Source organism: Zootoca vivipara, chromosome 4 (genome assembly GCF_963506605.1).
Source record: "Zootoca vivipara chromosome 4, rZooViv1.1, whole genome shotgun sequence".
Classification (NCBI taxonomy): Eukaryota; Metazoa; Chordata; class Lepidosauria; order Squamata; family Lacertidae; genus Zootoca; species Zootoca vivipara.
In genome coordinates this window covers 33,926,805-33,944,006 of record NC_083279.1, presented here as the reverse complement: position 1 = coordinate 33,944,006, position 17,202 = coordinate 33,926,805, and the positions used below count along the sequence as shown (strand labels likewise).

The following is a 17,202-nucleotide window of genomic DNA, read 5'->3' as shown; positions in this document are numbered from 1 at the left end:
TTCTTGTACATTTTTTATTGCACTGAGCAGATGGTTTTTGCCAGTAGTAAGAACTTGCCCAGTGCCAGGTTGGAAGGGACCCTGAGCAAGCTATGCACCCCAAAGAAACCTTATCATGGATCAGCTGCAGCATGGAAATGATCAGTAGCCCAGCTCTGGTAGCCTGGTAGTCCTTCTGTCAAGTGCTGAGAGAGAAGTGCCAGGCCAGGCAAGTGCAGCCACCACAATCAATTCCCCCAAATAACTCTGTGATCCAGTTTGGTACACTCTGTAAACTAGTCCCAAGGGCAATTAGGTAATGAGGATGACAGTGTTTTTAGTCACTTGACTCAGCACTTTTCTTCTTAGTGTCAGGTTCTAGTTTTTTAAAAAAATAAAATAAAGGAATGTCATGGCTGGCCTTTCAATGCCCTGGCAAATTCCTGGCCATGACATGTACCAACTCCAGGCCTGCCACTATCTCCCTGTCTTGTGAGAAAAGAAGTCTTCTTTATTTACTGTGCAGAATTATAAATGAGATTCAGAAAGACAGAGTCATACACCATACAGAGACACTTGCTGATATAAAAGGCTATAAACAGCTTTAATCATCATTCATTTTAAGGAAGCTGTCGGAAAACTATAGCTCTTTGGCAGGGAAATGGTAAAGTTTTAAAGTGGATTCTCAGTAATTCTGTTGTGAGTAAACAAAGCACAAGTGTGTGTGTGTGTGTGTGTGTGTGTGTGTGTAGTGTAGATATGTGCTTCTCTTTTGAGCCAATGGGCATATTTGGAATTTTCAGAAAGTGTTGTGGGGATGTGGCATAACACAAAATAACCGCTGTGGAGCATGGCATAGCACAAAACAGCTTTTTTGTGGGGATGTGTGTCATACCACAAAGTAGCTGTTACATCTAAAAGAACAGAAAAAGACAGGAACCCAAAATGGTGTGGGCATGCCTTTCCCCTCAAGCAAGAGAGAAAGGTCACCCACATTATCCAATACCACATCTCTCACTCTTTGCACCTCTTCTCTATTCAGAAAGGAGGATGGGTGTCCAATCCTGGCATGCAATGCAATGCAATGCAATGCAATGCAATGCAATGCAATGCAATGCAATGCAATGAAATGAAATGAAATGAAATGAAATGAAATGAAATGAAATGTGGGCATGTTTAAAAGGATGTGTTCAGTATAGGAGAGGCCAAGCCTCCCTGCTTGGCAGGGGGTTGGACTGGATGGCCCTTGTGGTCTCTTCCAACTCTATGATTCTATGATTCTAAGCCATGAACAGAGCAGAAAGGGCAAACAAGCTCTTATGCATTGTGACTTTTTGCAGGATACTTGCTGAGACATTTCACAGGCACCATAGGAACGCTGGGCACATTGCTTCCCTCAGGCACTCCACCAGTGCCCCCAGTACAAACTCTGTACTGTGCAAAGCCTCCTAGATAATCCACCTTTGCTTCATAAGTAATGATTGTTTAGTTTCCTAAACCCCCCTTTTTTTTCTATTGGAAACATTTCTTTCTCTCCATTGCGTTCTCACACTACCTGGTGTGAAAAATGATGCATTGCAGTTTCACATAAAAACAGTGCAGTTATTAAGGCATGAATGTTCTTGAAAGCCATAGTCCTCAGGTTAAGGTTATAAAATACACTGAAGGAAAAGGAAAGTATGGTATAGATCAAACAAGACCATTGTGCCTCCTCCACAGAATTACCTAGTTGCCTTTCAAAAGATATCAAGGGAACATGGGGGAAAGAGATCTCTCGAAAGAACAGTGTTTCCTTTCCTCATCCAATGAATTGTATTAATGTGTAGCCCCTTAAGACAAATAAACTTCTTGTATATGTTTTGCAAAGGCAAATAAGGAAACATAACAGTGAAAGTGGACATAAGATGCTCATTAATAAAGCTGAGGAAGTACCATTTCTTAAGGAATGTTGCAACGTTTTCCCCTCCAAAAAGCAAGTGGAGTTTGTTATTCTGATTTTTGCTTTTGAAATTTGCTTCCCCCCCTCTTTTTTCTTGCCTCAGTATTGAATTAAAATAAATGTCCTTGTGGCACGCCAAAGGCCCATAAATCTTTCCAATGAACGTTTAATGGCAGAACTGGGCTTTTAGAACTGCAACTCCACTGCAGTGCAGAGAAGAGTATGCAGCAATATTGGAGAATTCAAAGAAATGTGTCGCATCCTCCTGACACATTTCAGGAGTAAGCAGATCTTTTAAGGAAGCCAGGATCACATTGTGTGATGTATTTTCTGCAGTCACTCCCCAACCCCCAACCCCCTAAGCAATTAATTGTATAAATCAAAGAAACTGGAAGTAAACACATGCTTCTCTGAATTGTGAGTGGACTACCACTGCTTTCTCTGGAATTGCATAGGTGAGCCCCAAATCCTAAACAAAATTGTCACCTCTTTAAAGCCCTGATAAGAACACCCCCTCTGGAGGCCACACAGGGAGAGACCAAACCTGTCCAACCCAGAAGAGGTCTTCTCAATGAAGGCTTTTGAATGGGATTTGCAACAAGCCACACACACCTGCATAAAGGGAGTGTGGTGTCAAAGTCTGAATGGGGCAAACAGCACTTTTTCATATTTCCTTTCCAATTGATATTTGCCATGGTCGACACTTGGTGCGATGACATCATCCTCTCTGAAGATTAGAGTGTAATGAAATCACTGCTCATAACTTTGACTGCAGATAAGCATTGTTGTATGTCACTCATGTACATTATGGCAGTGAGATCAAGTTGGGAATGAGTGAACTGTTCATCCAATGATGAACATTTGTGCATCAGGACTTTTGGTTTCTCCTCTTCTCACTCCATACACACACGCACACACACACACACACCTGCTTCAGAGGGGAGCGGGGGAAGCCTTGTTGTGTGAGCCAATGCCTGTTCATGCCACAATTGGATCTCACCCAAGTTTTGCACATATCTGTTCACTCCAATGGGGCCATCCCCACGGAATTGCTTGGAGGAATTAAACTTAAAGGTTTCTTTGAAAGTGGGAAATGTCTCTGCGCCGGAAAGGCTAAACAGGTCAGGAGACAAGAGACTTGAGTGTTCTTGTTTTTTTTGGGTTTTTTTCTTAATTAATTTTAAATAGAGATTGTACACAACAAACATAACAATTTATTTATTTTATATATATATAAGGGTTCTCTCAAACCTTCTGACCTCCTTCCCTCCTTCCATAGGTTCCGTTTCTAAATTTTATTCCTGCAACTTTTGCTGTAATCTATCTATTATAGACCCAGGTGGCACTGTGAGTTAAACCACTGAGCCTAGGGCTTGCTGATCAGAAGGTCAGCGGTTCGAATCCCTGTGATGGGGTGAGCTCCCGTTGCTTGGTCCCAGCTCCTGCCAACCTAGCAGTTCTAAAGCATGTCAAAATGCAAGTAGATAAATAGGTACCACTCCAGCGGGAAGGTAAACGGCGTTTCCGTGTGCTGCTCTGGTTCGCCAGAAGTGGCTTTGTCATGCTGGCCGCATGACCTGGAAGCTATACGCCGGATCCCTCGGCCAATAATGCGAGATGAGCGCGCAACCCCAGAGTCGGCCACGACTGGACCTAATGGTCAGGGGTCCCTTTACCTTTACCTATATCCATAGTATCCAAAGTTTATGTTATTTTACATTGCCATTGTATTCCTGCCAATGATTTCAACTGTTTACAGTGGTCTTTCAGATAAGTGAAAAAGTTATTCCAGTCTTACGCTAATATTTGGTCTTCCTGCTTTCTGATCTTGCCATTTTGTCATATTTCATCAGCTTGGGCTACCACTCGTCTCTGGTCGATACTTTTTCTTCTTTCCATCTCTGGGCTAAGAGCATCTTTGCTGCTGTCATTGCATACATAAACAGTCTTTTCTTTTGGTAGTTCCGCACCTATAATTCCTAACATAAAAGCCTCTGGTTTTTTTGGGTTTTTTAAAACAAAGATTATTTTAAACATTTTTTTTTCAATTCATTATATATCATTTTCCAGAATATTGTTAACATCCCACATGCCCACCACATATAATAAAGGGTACCTTCTTTCCTTTTACATTTCCAGCACACATTTGAACTGCTTCTATACATTTTCACTATTTTACTAGGTGTCAAATACCAACAGCACATCATTTTCATATAATTTTCTTTCAGTGAACAGCAAGCTCTAAATTTCAAATCCTCTTTCCATAGCTTTTCCCATGATGAAAACTGTGTGTTATAACCAAAATTTCTTGCCCAGTGTATCATTACAGATTTAACTTCTTCATCTTTAGTAAACCATTCTAAAACTAATTGATACATTTTTGAAAGTAATTTCACATTATTTTACAACAGATCTTTTTCAAACCTTGATATCTCTTTACCAAAACCCTTCTGTTTATCCGATTTGAAGACATCATTTAATTTATTATACTGTAACCAGTCTGTTAATAGCTCTCTGATGTCTTCAAACTTTTTCAATTTTAATTGATCTTCCACTTCTGTTAGCAGCTCTTTAGAGGCTGCCCAATCACCTCTCATATTTAGTTTTTTAACAGATATTGCTTAAACTGGGTTCCTCTCTTCCCAACGGTAATGATGTATTATTGTTAATAAACAGTGCTTGTAGAATCAAACATGTAGGTGTTTAAAATATATGGAGAACAATTCCCAGGATGTCACAACCTTCTGCATCTGCTTATTATTTATATTACTGTTATTATTATCCCTGCAGAGTGTTAACAAGTTAGGCTTCAGCATTTATCTAAGGATTACAAAAGCTCCCTCATGATCCCATCTGTCAGTATTACTCATAATTTCAAGCAGTTTTGCACAGGCGGCCTGCTCAAGAGCTAATTTCAGCAGGGTGTACATGAAATTGTACACTCTCCTGGGTCTGAATTTATACCATACTTCCTAAAGACAGCAAAAATCTTTAGGAAGGGCCATTAATCATTTTACCATGCACCCAACTGTTAATATGATTACCAGGTCGAAATGAGACTGACTATAACAAATATTCCCTATTTGGATTTGCTCTAAATTAACAATAAGCATTTGGAACTGTGTGACCTTGAAACCCCACCTGTTCTGTTGAAAAGTGAAGTATTTTCAGTTTTGCTAACCTTTTAATACTCATAATAATAGCAGAGTTCATTGGAGAAAATCACAAAATATGGAATCAATAAGAGAGAATGAATAGAATCTAAAGATGGTGTTCTGTAATTGCACTGTATATTTTGTGTTCTTCTTTTTGACTAAAAACCAAACTATCTGTATTTAAAAAAATACATTTTCTTACAAAAATGATGGTCACAGTTCTACACCGTTCACAAGCAAAGATGAAGATAGGCAAAAGTCCAGTTAAACTTGTGCTGAAAACACTGCAGTCCAGTTCCTTAAAAGAGATTTTCCCAACCTCTTGGCCTTCAGATTTTTCAGACTGTGAGGAATGCAAGAGCTTTGGTGAATGCTTGCCATGTTTCAACATCTTTGGCAAAGCAATAGAGGTTAAACTGGAGTTTTATAAAGAGTAATGCAGCACCCTGCACAGATAACACCAAATGTAGAATTGAAGGAGGGGATAGTGTGCCACTTCTGAAAAAGCCCAACCTATACCCCATGGTAATTAACAACTACTGCCTTGTCACAAATACTCTCTTTGGGGACAAGGTACATGAGAGGCAGATACAAGTGGCAACACCACTGCAGGCACTCCTAGAGGAGACTGAATATCTAGACCAGTGTTTAGTGGAGTGGAGACCAAACTGGGGTCTCCAGCTGTTTTGGACTAAAACTCCCATCATCCCTAGCTAGGGGTCAGGGATGATGGGCATTGTAGTCCAAAAAGCAGCTGGAGACCCAAGTTCGGGAAACACAGATCTAGACCCGTTCCAGTCTGGGTTCATAATTGGGGACTGAAACTGCCATAGTCACCTCTATCAAGAGAGGGGGTGTGTGAATGCAAAACTGTTGGCCTTACTATAACTCATCACCAGCTTTTAATACCATACTCTTAGACCCCTCTACAGGAGATAAGTATTTGGGGCACTATTCTGCAGTGGTTCCGGTCTTCTCTCCAGGAATGGTTCCAGAAGGTAGCATTGGATAAGTGCTTCTTGACCCCCTGAAACACTTCAGCTATTGGTTGCTGCAGGGCACTATATTGTTTTCACACCTAATTTAACATCTAGATTATGTTGTTGGGAATCATTATTAGGAGTTTTGGAGCCAGATGTCATAAGTTTGCTGATGACCTGAGCACACCCAACCCAAAGGGGACAAATGGTTGATAGTTTAGATTCTTTATTGAGAAACCCCACACTTTATGGTAGCTCAGAACATGAACATGACTAAGTAGATGGCATCCCTTCCCCAGGCTTGTGCTCTCGGCTGGACTACTGGAGCAATAGCATGGCCATGCTTCCACCCTCATTTGATGCGGGCGCACAAACAACCTGCAATTTCTTGTGTCACTGTGCCTGTTTCTCCAAGCCCATCCTGGTTCTGGAGTACAACGAGGAAGGTAATTGAGCAGATTTTACTGCCCTGCTCTCAGACACTGTCTCTTCCTCTGCTTCTTCCTCTGCTCTTAGTTCATTCTGCCCTTCCTCTGGTCCCAGCTCTTGCCCCACATCCTGCACCTCCTCCCTCATATCCAACTGCACAGACTCTTCTCCTTCCTACAGCCCTGGCTCCAGCTTCACAGGAGGCACAAAACTCCATATATCACTCTTCCTTTCCCCTGGATCAGCCTCCAGCCCCATGGCCTCAGCCACACACACCAGCAAGTCCTGCCAGCTGATGATACCCAACTCAATTTCTCTGTAACATCTGAATTGTGAATGGGTCTGGATCAGTGTCTGAATGCAGTAATGGGCTAGATGAGGGCTAATCAACTGTCTGAATCGTAGCGGGTCTGTGGGTGAGTGCTTCCTGGATCTCAGAAGTCAGTATGTTGTGTGCCCAGGATGAGGTCACACTCTCCCTGAAGGAGGAAGTTCATAGCAAGCATTGATCTGACTGCACACCAAGTGGAGGGACCTGTGCTTGCATTTCTGAGGGTCAGATAATGAGTGATAGCACCAATCAACTTTTGTGGGGGAGAAAAAAGTGAGACATTGACCATCGCTACTGCTGGTACAGCCCTTGCAGGGGTGTCAGATAAGAACAGCATACTGGTTGAATCGAGTGCATATTTCCATATGCAGAATATGTGTGCAGAAGTCTGTTCCTGTATATGTGTCTCTTTAGCTGTACTGGAAGTTGTGCTACTGGTAATGAAAGGATTCCTTCCTCGTCATAGTCCCTGTTGCCCCCCCCTAAAGTATAATTAGCTTTCTCTGGTTTGCTGTCTCTAACATAGCGGACATTGTCTGCCATGAGACTGAAATATGGCCACTTTCTCTCAAGCAGAGTCTAGAAAACTTAATGAGCTTGCAACCTGGAATGTTTAAGCAGGTATTCCATGGGGACCCAATATATATATATGTGTGTACTGTTTGTGTGTGTAAGAAATAACTGATGTAGCTGACTAGCCTCCCAGTAAAACCTAAGATCAGGAATACCTAGCCCCTCATGCCACACACGCACACACAGTCTGACATGTTTTCAATTCTTAAATAAGCAACGTCCAGAATCTTACTGTACAATTAATACTCAGTGTATCATATGGAGGTTCTGCACTATTCTTCTAATTGGCACCGACCTCCTATGCTTACAAACTGCACACCATTTGATGGGCCCACTACAAGAACTAGATTCTGAGGGCAATGTTGCAAAACCACTAAGTATCAAAAGACACGACAGCAAAAGGCCTTTTGTGTTCCAGCCTGTAACTGGAGCTAGCATATGAAATGTGACAAAGGGCAGTAGCTGATGAAAGCAGGAGAACATTAGGAATCAAAAAGCAGCTATTTACTGATGTGGTATTTCCAGTTTCGCCAGCTTTATTCTTCAGTGTGCTCACAGAAATGAGACTGAAATGCTTGTGTGCAATCCCCCTCCAAACAGCACTGTTTAAAATGCCATTAAGTGAGCAGAGAAGGCACTGTATAAATAAATGTTTGCGGCATACGCTTTGCTGCGCTACCCTCATCACTAAATCTCAGGTGGCTTTGTACATGGTTAGAGTTGGAAAAGCCCCTGTCCATGGTGCTGGAGAGCTGCTTCAAGTTTAGTGTGGACAGTACTGTGCTAGATTAACAAACTTAGCCTGGTAGTAAAGGGCAGCTTCCAGTGTGCAGCAGGTCATGTAGTATAAACTTCACAGCATTCTGCAAAAACAGGGATTAAACATTACAGGAAGCCTTTGCATACTAATGCACAGTTCCATGGCAATCAACAAAAGCTGTAATGGGAGCAAGGCAGTTAATTTTAAAGAAATTTTGTACATGTACCGAATCTTGCTGACATTCTGAACCAGAGAAGAACTTTGGGGGGAAATAGCATTTGACTTCTAATGCTGCCAAGGATTACTAGCTGCAAAAGCTCACTTTCTGAGCTAAGTTATATCAAACTTTTGTAATGTTTCTATATATTTTAGAAACATGTTTTCCCCTCCTCCTTACCAGAAGGCTACATTTTCCTGTTACTCTCCCAAGATTGCTTGAATATTTCCCCACATGGATGATACTGAACTAAAACCACCAGAAATACACTGCAAGATATTTAATTTGATGCATTTCTTAAGATGGCATCCCTCATGTGGGGATATACCTGTCAGAAAAAGTAAAAATTGAGGATGGCAATTGAGGATGGTACTTGAGGATGGCACTTCGCCCCATCCTGTACTTTAGGAGCACATTTTATCTCTCCATTTCATTTCAAATTTCAGGTGGAAAAAGATTCAGCAAACTCCAGCTTCTTAGGTCTTAGCTTCTGCAGAAATGGAAATATGAGCATAAAATGAATTAAAACAGGTTTTGACAGTATTATCATTTGAGAGGTGGGATTGGTATTGTAGTACATAGATTAATGGTTTAAGCAACCAGCATACCTTTCAAGATGCAAAATGTGTTGCCGGCATCATTTTTGGACTCTAGTGGATATTGGCATCTCATGTTTTGACATTCTGAGTTCCTTGTCAAGTACCATATTGTCGAAATCATAGTTATTTAGGTGTACACCTGGTTCTGTGCAGCTCCTGTTCTAGCAAGTCTACTTTGAAGTGAAGTGAAGTCTACCTTAGCTGAATTGGGAACATATTATCCCACTGCTAACTCTTCAGGATTTACCAGATCTTACCTTACCTATTTCTAAAACACCTAATACTGTGGCATTCTTTACAAACAAAATTAATAGGTTTTGCCAAAGATGTTGAAGTCCTGCAGAATGGCAACAATAGTGTTTTAAACATGGATATTGCGACATAATATTTGCTAATAATATTAAAAATAATAATGCAGTATCAAATTATTTCCTTAGAACTAAACACACAATATGCAAAATTCATAAATTATATAAGCTAATGTTCTCCCCACATTGGGCTATTCAGAAGTTTTAATGCTGCATTGAATGCCAAGAGAATTTCCCTTTCGTTAAAAATAGTAATAATGAAAGGCTAATTCTGTCAAAGGAACAGAAGGATATTATTAAGCTTAAATAATACTTTTGCCTGCTGTAATAACCAGCAGCTCTGTTTGAACAATGAAGGAACCTCTGGAGCATTTAATTGTGCTTATGGATATTTTGAATATATTTTGAAAAGTTGTAGCATTCTGCGAAAAGCAATACTGTAATGCTAGTTTCTAAAATAAATGAATGTAACATGTTTGGAAATAAAAATGAGAAACCTTGGTGTAATGCATTCTACACTCTGGAGCAATATTGAAAAAGCACTAATTCGTCAAACAGAAAGAACCTGAGGAAAAAAACGTAGCTTGTAACAAAAGACAGAATGCTGAGCTCAGCCATTGCAGTGCAACAAAGATATTCACATATTTGTCTTATTTCGGGGAAAGAATACATAACTGCTGTTGAAGCATGTAGCCAGGCTCCGTATCTCATAAATCTTATCCCCCACCATTTCTGTTTTGAAAGCAATGTGAGTCGTTTGTTGCAGTGCCCAATAAGGATGCCTAATAATCAAAGTAATGATAATAATCACTCTGATGCAACAAGACGATCTCTTGGTGTGGAAACAGGTTTCCACCCATGGACCTTTCCTTCTGCATGCATAAAAATGCTACTGGCATAAAAAGGCTACTTGATTGCCCATGGGTGAGCAGGCAGTGCTTTCCCTTCCTCCTGGTGCAACTGGTGATCAAAGCTGACAGCAATGGCTAGCTGGGTGAAACAGAGCTTGCTCACTGCCTCATGCCTTCCTGCGTCATGCCTTCCTTGAAATGCACTGGGCATGTGCAGCAGCAAAACACTGGGAACCTGCTGCGTTCTCCCAGCTGCCTTTGCCACTGATTAGGCTGTTAGTAGAACTTGCAAGAACCCAAGAGGCTAAGACCTGGCAGACCAGGGTTCAAATCCCCACTCTGTCATGAAGCTCAATGGGTGACCTTGTGCCGGCTACAGCGTCTCAGTGTAACCTACCTCACAGGGATGTTGTGGGAATTAAATGTATACTGCCTTGAGCTTCTTAGAGAGAAAAAAGTGCAATATGAATGCAGTAAGTAAGTAAGTAAATAAATAAATAAATAAATAAATGTGCCCTTAGATTTTCTGTATGATTTCAATTACCCACATTTATTTAATGCTGTTTGCTCATGGCTATGGATGAGTCCCTTCCAACTCATCCGGAACATTATTCAGACTTTTGTAGTGTCCACACTGAATATTTAACAACAACAACAACAAAGCTGTAGGGACTTTTTAACTTGAACACCCCAAAACCACAATTTCCTGCCACTCGCTTGCCCTCCATGCCACCTTCTCCTCTTACTAGGTAGTTATGTAGGGAGTTAAAAATGGCAGAGGTCTCCTTTGGAGGAAATGGTGTAGCTCAGGCCCTAGGTTTAATCCCTGATATCTCCAGGTAGGGATGAGAAAAACTCCTGCTGAAAATCCCAGGGAGCCAGCGGTAGCCAGTATTTGCAATATGAGCCACATGGTCTGGCTTACAATAAGGCAGCTTCTTATATTGTGGAAAGAAAAATCTTCATGGGGTCTCTCCTTGGTTGCACATGCCTCACAGAAGGTAGTTTTCCTTCTGAAATTCTTAGTCAAGTTTCATGATTCATTTTCAGCTGACAATGCATTTGAAGGGAGTGATCTCTGATGCTTCACCCTCTGCACATTTTCCCATGGTAACACCTATTACTTGTGGGAGGTGGTAGTGCTTTTGGAGGATAAGGGAGCAACAGAAGCATGGGGTTCGATCTGATTTGAAAAGGAGGAACCTGTTCAGGTTGGCGGGGGCAGTACTTTCTGCATAGCTCTAGTTAGACGTGCATTGGGAAGGGGATTCAGTACAAAGGCTTAGGAGTAAAACAAATTAGATCACAATTTTGCTATCCCGTTTGTGGGAAGTGAAATCAAAAGAGCACCCATATAAGCCAATTTGCCAGTTTATAGTGTTTGTCCAAATCACGCCTTTTGAAGAAACAGTCTGGTCTAAACATAATACAGTGGTACCTCGGTTTATGAACACAATTGGTTCCAGAAGTCTGTTCATAAACTGAAGCGTTCATAAACTGAAGCGAACTTTCCCATTGAAAGTAATGGAAAGCGGATTAATCTGTTCCAGACAGTTCGTGGAGTACTTAAACTGAAGCGTTCATAAACTGAAGCGAACTTTCCCATTGAAAGTAAAGGAAAGTGGATTAATCCGTTCCAGATGGGTCCGCAGAGTACTTAAACTGAAGCGTTCATAAACTGAAGCATGGGTGTAATTGGTTCCGGAAGTCTGTTCATAAACTGAAGCGTTCATAAACTGAAGCGAACTTTCCCATTGAAAGTAATGGAAAATGAATTAATCTGTTCCAGATGGGTCCGCGGCGTTCATAAACCGAAAATTCATAAACCGAGGTGTTCATAAACCGAGGTTCCACTGTATAGAAAACTAGCTCTGGTTATATATATGAACTTGAAGAACCCAAACATGGCATCAATATCCTTGTTTAAGCTTGTAGTAGTATATCTGAGTGTGTAATTATTTTCCAGGTTTGGGGCTGCTTTGTAATATTGTTTTGTTTGCATATTTACAGGGATCCAAACCAGCCCGTTCCCCAGGATACAAAGTTTATCCATACGAAACCCAATCGTTTTGAAGAAGTAGCCTGGTCTAAATATAATCCAAAAGACCAACTTTATTTACACATTGGCTTGAAACCCAGAGTCCGGGATCACTACCGAGCGACGAAAGTTGCTTTCTGGCTAGAACTTGTTCCACATTTGCACAACCTGAACGAAATATTCCAGTACGTCTCCACAACAACGAAGGTGCCGCCTCCTGATATGACATCATTCCCTTACGTCACCAGGCGTTCTCCTGGCGGGAAGTTCACCACCAAGCGCCCATTGATGACACCGAGCAACAACCCGAAGCATTCGAAAGACACACAGAAAACATCTCCAGACGATGCGAGCGTTCTGATAGAAAACAAGAGAGATTATTCCACAGAGCTGAGTGTTACCATTGCCGTAGGGGCATCTTTATTATTCCTCAACATATTAGCATTTGCCGCGTTGTACTACAAAAAAGACAAGCGACGCCATGAGACGCACAGACGCCCCAGTCCACAGCGGAACACCACCAACGATATCGCCCACATACAGAACGAAGAGATAATGTCATTGCAGATGAAGCAGCTGGAGCACGACCACGAGTGCGAGTCACTACAGGCACACGACACCCTGAGACTCACCTGTCCCCCTGATTATACCCTCACTCTTAGAAGATCTCCGGATGACATTCCACTCATGACGCCCAACACCATAACCATGATTCCAAACACATTAACAGGAATGCAGCCTTTGCATACTTTCAACACTTTCAGCGGAGGACAAAACAGTACTAATTTGCCCCATGGACATTCCACCACTAGGGTATAGCTCTGTTATTCGCCCCACACCATGCCACCCGGAAGATTAAAAATAAGAAAAAAAGGGGGGGGGAAGCAAAGAAAATAAATCATACTCTCCATCAAGCAACTTGTCAAAACAAAACAAAAAAGAGATAGAGAAAGAGAGAAAGGCAGACACATTTTTTCTTACAGATCCTTTTCATAGGAACTCTGATATTCTATTAAAAAACAAACAAACCATCACCTTCTCAAACCCTGTGAAATGTGAAATGTGTACATTGCTATTAGGATACTGCTTTAATATCTCAACCACTCTGATTGAAAGTTAAGAGTTGAGGCCTGAAGAGAATCACTTAGAAAGGATATGTATTGAGTGTAACAAACAGAAGCAGAAACTTCTGGAAACACAGAGCCAGTGACTGTACAGTTTTTTAATAAATAAAATTTTAAAAAAATGTTCTATATGTGCCATACCATGAATGGCCCTTGTTATACAAAAGACATCGCCATGGGCTTTTACCCATCATAAGAAGCTGTAATCCAGAATGGGGAAATAAGATTTTATTATTAAAAAAATAGGACTGACTATGCAGTAAATACGTATAGTTCTGTGCAAAGAGATGACTTGCCAGCCTGAACTATATTTAAGAAACTTTGTAAAAAAAAATGTACATAGCTGTGAGTTTTAAAAAGAAGAAGCTTTTATTGGTGTTTTCAGTTTGAAAAGAGCTTTTAGAAAGATTGTGCTTTCAGTTGTGATCTATGTGTATAAACATTAATCATACCACCTCTGTTTCCTCCCAGACCAAAAGGAGGATTTTCTTCTTAATTACTAGTGGTAAACCAACACATGAGGGTTTCTTTTTTTCTCCCTAATGTTTCATTTCTAGGAGAACATGATGTCATGCCGAGGATACAGACGACTGTGTGGCCTGCCAGATGTTCTTTTACAGGTTACACACATGCATGTTAAGGCGTTCATAGATAGGAAACAGTTGGGTTTGTTTTCCTAAAATATATAAATATATGAATATATAAATCCTTTTTCTTTTCCTTTCCTATTTTTGTGTTAGCTTCCATATACTGCAACACAGAGAAACAGATTTGAAGAATTACAAAAAGCTTGTTAAAATTGAGCTATGAGTCCATTTCTTTTTTGTTTTAATTTGTTTTGGGTATCCGCTATGCCATGAAACGTTGCTTTCCAAATTGTGAGTGTCCTGATGTGTATTAAGAAGGTCTGCCTCTTTGGCCAGTCTTTTTTCTGAGGAAGATTAGTTCTGCCTGCACCAGCAGTCTGCAGAAGAGGTTGATCTGAGAAGCAACTGCTCTGCTCTTTTGAACAAGGGAAACACATGAAGTGGAAGATGGGGAAGAAATAGCTTCTATTTACTGTTCATTTAATAAAGATCTAGACGGAACAGTCTATAAAGAGCTTTTGCCCCAGTAGCAATTTGTAATCAAGCCCACAGTCTTTTGTTGCACCACAGAAAGGATGGATGCCCTGGAGAGCTAGAAGAAAACCATATCAAATGTACAATAGGTGAGTTGCCTTGAAGAAGCTGGATCATTTTACTGCGCAAAAGCATCAAACCTTTTTCTTAATTCCTCACTCTATTCCCGTTAACAGGGGAGTTTGGTATGAAAGGCAGCTGTCCCAACAAGATACTTGGCACCTCTGTATAAAGTTTATTAAAAAATATCAACTGTTATAAAGGTAGAATTGAGTTATTAATAAGTGAAGAATGGTTTATATTTTGTCTTTAGAAAACTGAAGTTAAAGTTGGTAACCAAAGATATTTGAACAGAGTTGCTCTGCACATGATCATATCTTTCCCAGGATGTATATTGTATTTTTTATTTCCCTGTGTTAAAAAGGGCACAACGCTGTATTATCATCCCCAGATAATCATATCTGACACAAGATGCCTTCTGCCTTTAGACTAGACAGCTTGCAACATTCTAACTTACAGCTACGTTGACATCTTCTCATCTGGCTGTGTTATAGGCGCAGCTCCATACTGTTTCTGGCAAAGAAAGCAGGTCCTGACATTGAGAATGGTAAAAAGTGGGTTGGCGACCCAGCAAATTGACTAATGTGGCCCATACTGAAGTCTTGTTGGAAATTGAAAACTTGTATATGCTTTCCTTCTGCTTCTTGGTGAGGGTTTACATGAGCTTAGAGCTCGGTTTGTCACCCAATATTAAACGGGGAAGAAGGAAAAAAGCAATTGCCTTCCACGATCTTTACTGTAATCTTAATTAAAGCCGGGCCTATTCTATGCCATTCTCACAATCGACGCATTGCCTCCATAAAGACACAACAGTTCTTCACGACTTGTGGGATTAAAGAAAAAGGGATGTGATGGCATCTTAGTTGGGTATGTTTGTTATGTGAATTATGGTATTTGTTTAGTATTTCCAGTTGTCTTCTGCTAGCAACATGTACAGTACTGTGTCAGGCTTGTGACATTTGGGTAAAACCGTTTCTGTAAGTGAATGATTTTAGCTTTTAAAAACAATGACAATGACGTCACTTTAATAATCCAATACGTCTGGACAGATGTATGATTTATAAATGGAAATTTTTAGGCTCTTCATAGGATTCTATAATAATAACAACAAAGTATACTTTGAGGAAAAAAACTATAAAAGGAAAGAAAAAAGAACTTTCCCAGGCTTTTCTTCTTGACCTTAAGAGGCACGCAGGGTTTCTTTTTATTATTGTTTCTGCATTTTTCTTTTCTCTTTTGGTTCTGCCTTAAGTAAGGATAGAAGATATATATGGCTGGACACATATGTATAAACTTTTCAGCAGCATTTTTAATAATAAAATATCACAGTATTTTCTAATGCTTTGTGCAAAGAATTATGTGTTTATCCTTTTTGTAAAGAAAACAATCATTTTGAAAACCTGACACCTGTCATTAAGCTCTCGGGTCTCCATAGAGGCTTGTCATGTATGGCAGTGGGTTCAACTGGCAGGTTGGATTTGGGTTCATATTATAATTAGCATTGCTCTAAGCCTATTGCCAAGGGAAATCCATGCCTGATGCTGAACTACCAAACAGCAAGTACCATTAGTTATTGCATATGAATCCCATCACTTTTCTGAAGCTGTTGTTTGTGCCAAATGAAAATGAAATGCTTGAACAACAACATGTGCAACATGTGCCCAAATTTTCATAATTTGCAATCCAGTCCAATGAGGTCGGAGTGATGTCTGTCTAGTTTTGCTTCTGAAGTTGACCCGTACAGTCTGCAACTCAAATTCCAAGCACAATTCAAAGTGTTGGTGCTGAATTTTAAAGCCCTAAATGGCCTCGGTCCTGTATACCTGAAGGAGCGTCTCCACCCCCATCATTCAGCCTGGACACTGAGATCCAGCACCGAGGGCCTTCTGGCGGTTTCCTCATTGCGAGAAGTGAGGTTACAGGGAACCAGACAGAGAGCCTCCTCGGTAGTGGCACCCGCCCTGTGGAATGCCCTCCCATCAGATGTCAAGGAAATAAGCAGCTATCCTATTTTTAAAAGACATCTGAAGTCAGCCTTGTTTAGGGAAGTTTTTAATATTTAATGCTGTATTGTTTTTAACACTCGATTGGGAGCCGCCCAGAGTGGCTGGGGAACCTCAGCCAGATGGGCGGGGTATAAATAAATTATTGTTATTATTATTATTATTATTATTATTATTATTATTATTATTATTATAGAACATATGAAGCTACCTTATATTGTATTAGACTGTGGCACTGTGGGTTAAACCACTGAGCCTAGGGCTTGCTGATCAGAAGGTCAGCGGTTCGAATCCCTGTGACGGGGTGAGCTCCCATTGCTCGGTCTCAGCTCCTGCCAACCTAGCAGTTTGAAAGCACGTCAAAATGCGAGTAGATAAATAGGAACCGCTACAGCGGGAAGGTAAACGGTGTTTCCGTGTACTGCTCTGGTTCACCAGAAGTGTCTTTGTCATGCTGGCCACATGACCTGGAATGTGGCTCCCTCGGCCAATAATGCGAGATGAGCGTGCAACCCCAGAGTCGGTCACGACTGGACCTAATGGTCAGGGGTCCCTTTACCTTTACCTTTACCTATCTAGCTCAATATCATTTAAACTACATCTCAATAGCATCTCCAAAGTTTCTGGCTGGAATCTTTCCTAGCCCATTAGCAGCCCATATGACAGTGCCACTGGGACGTTCCAAACAGACCACACCATTTGTCCTTACCTGAGGGGGGTGGCAAGAGGTGGGGA

At 40.9% G+C, this 17,202-nt stretch overlaps 1 protein-coding gene across 1 annotated transcript in view; it reads left to right on the top strand.

Annotated features, from left to right (window-relative positions):
- The window catches only part of NLGN4X (neuroligin 4 X-linked), a 160,827-nt gene extending 145,055 nt beyond the window's left edge, over positions 1-15,772 (top strand). Inside the window, exon 8 of the mRNA XM_060273479.1 lies at positions 12,132-15,772. Within this exon, the coding sequence (XP_060129462.1) occupies positions 12,132-12,978 (847 nt within the window). The 3' untranslated portion in view covers positions 12,979-15,772. The remainder of the gene's footprint in view (positions 1-12,131) is intronic.
- Positions 15,773-17,202: the final 1,430 nt, after the last annotated feature.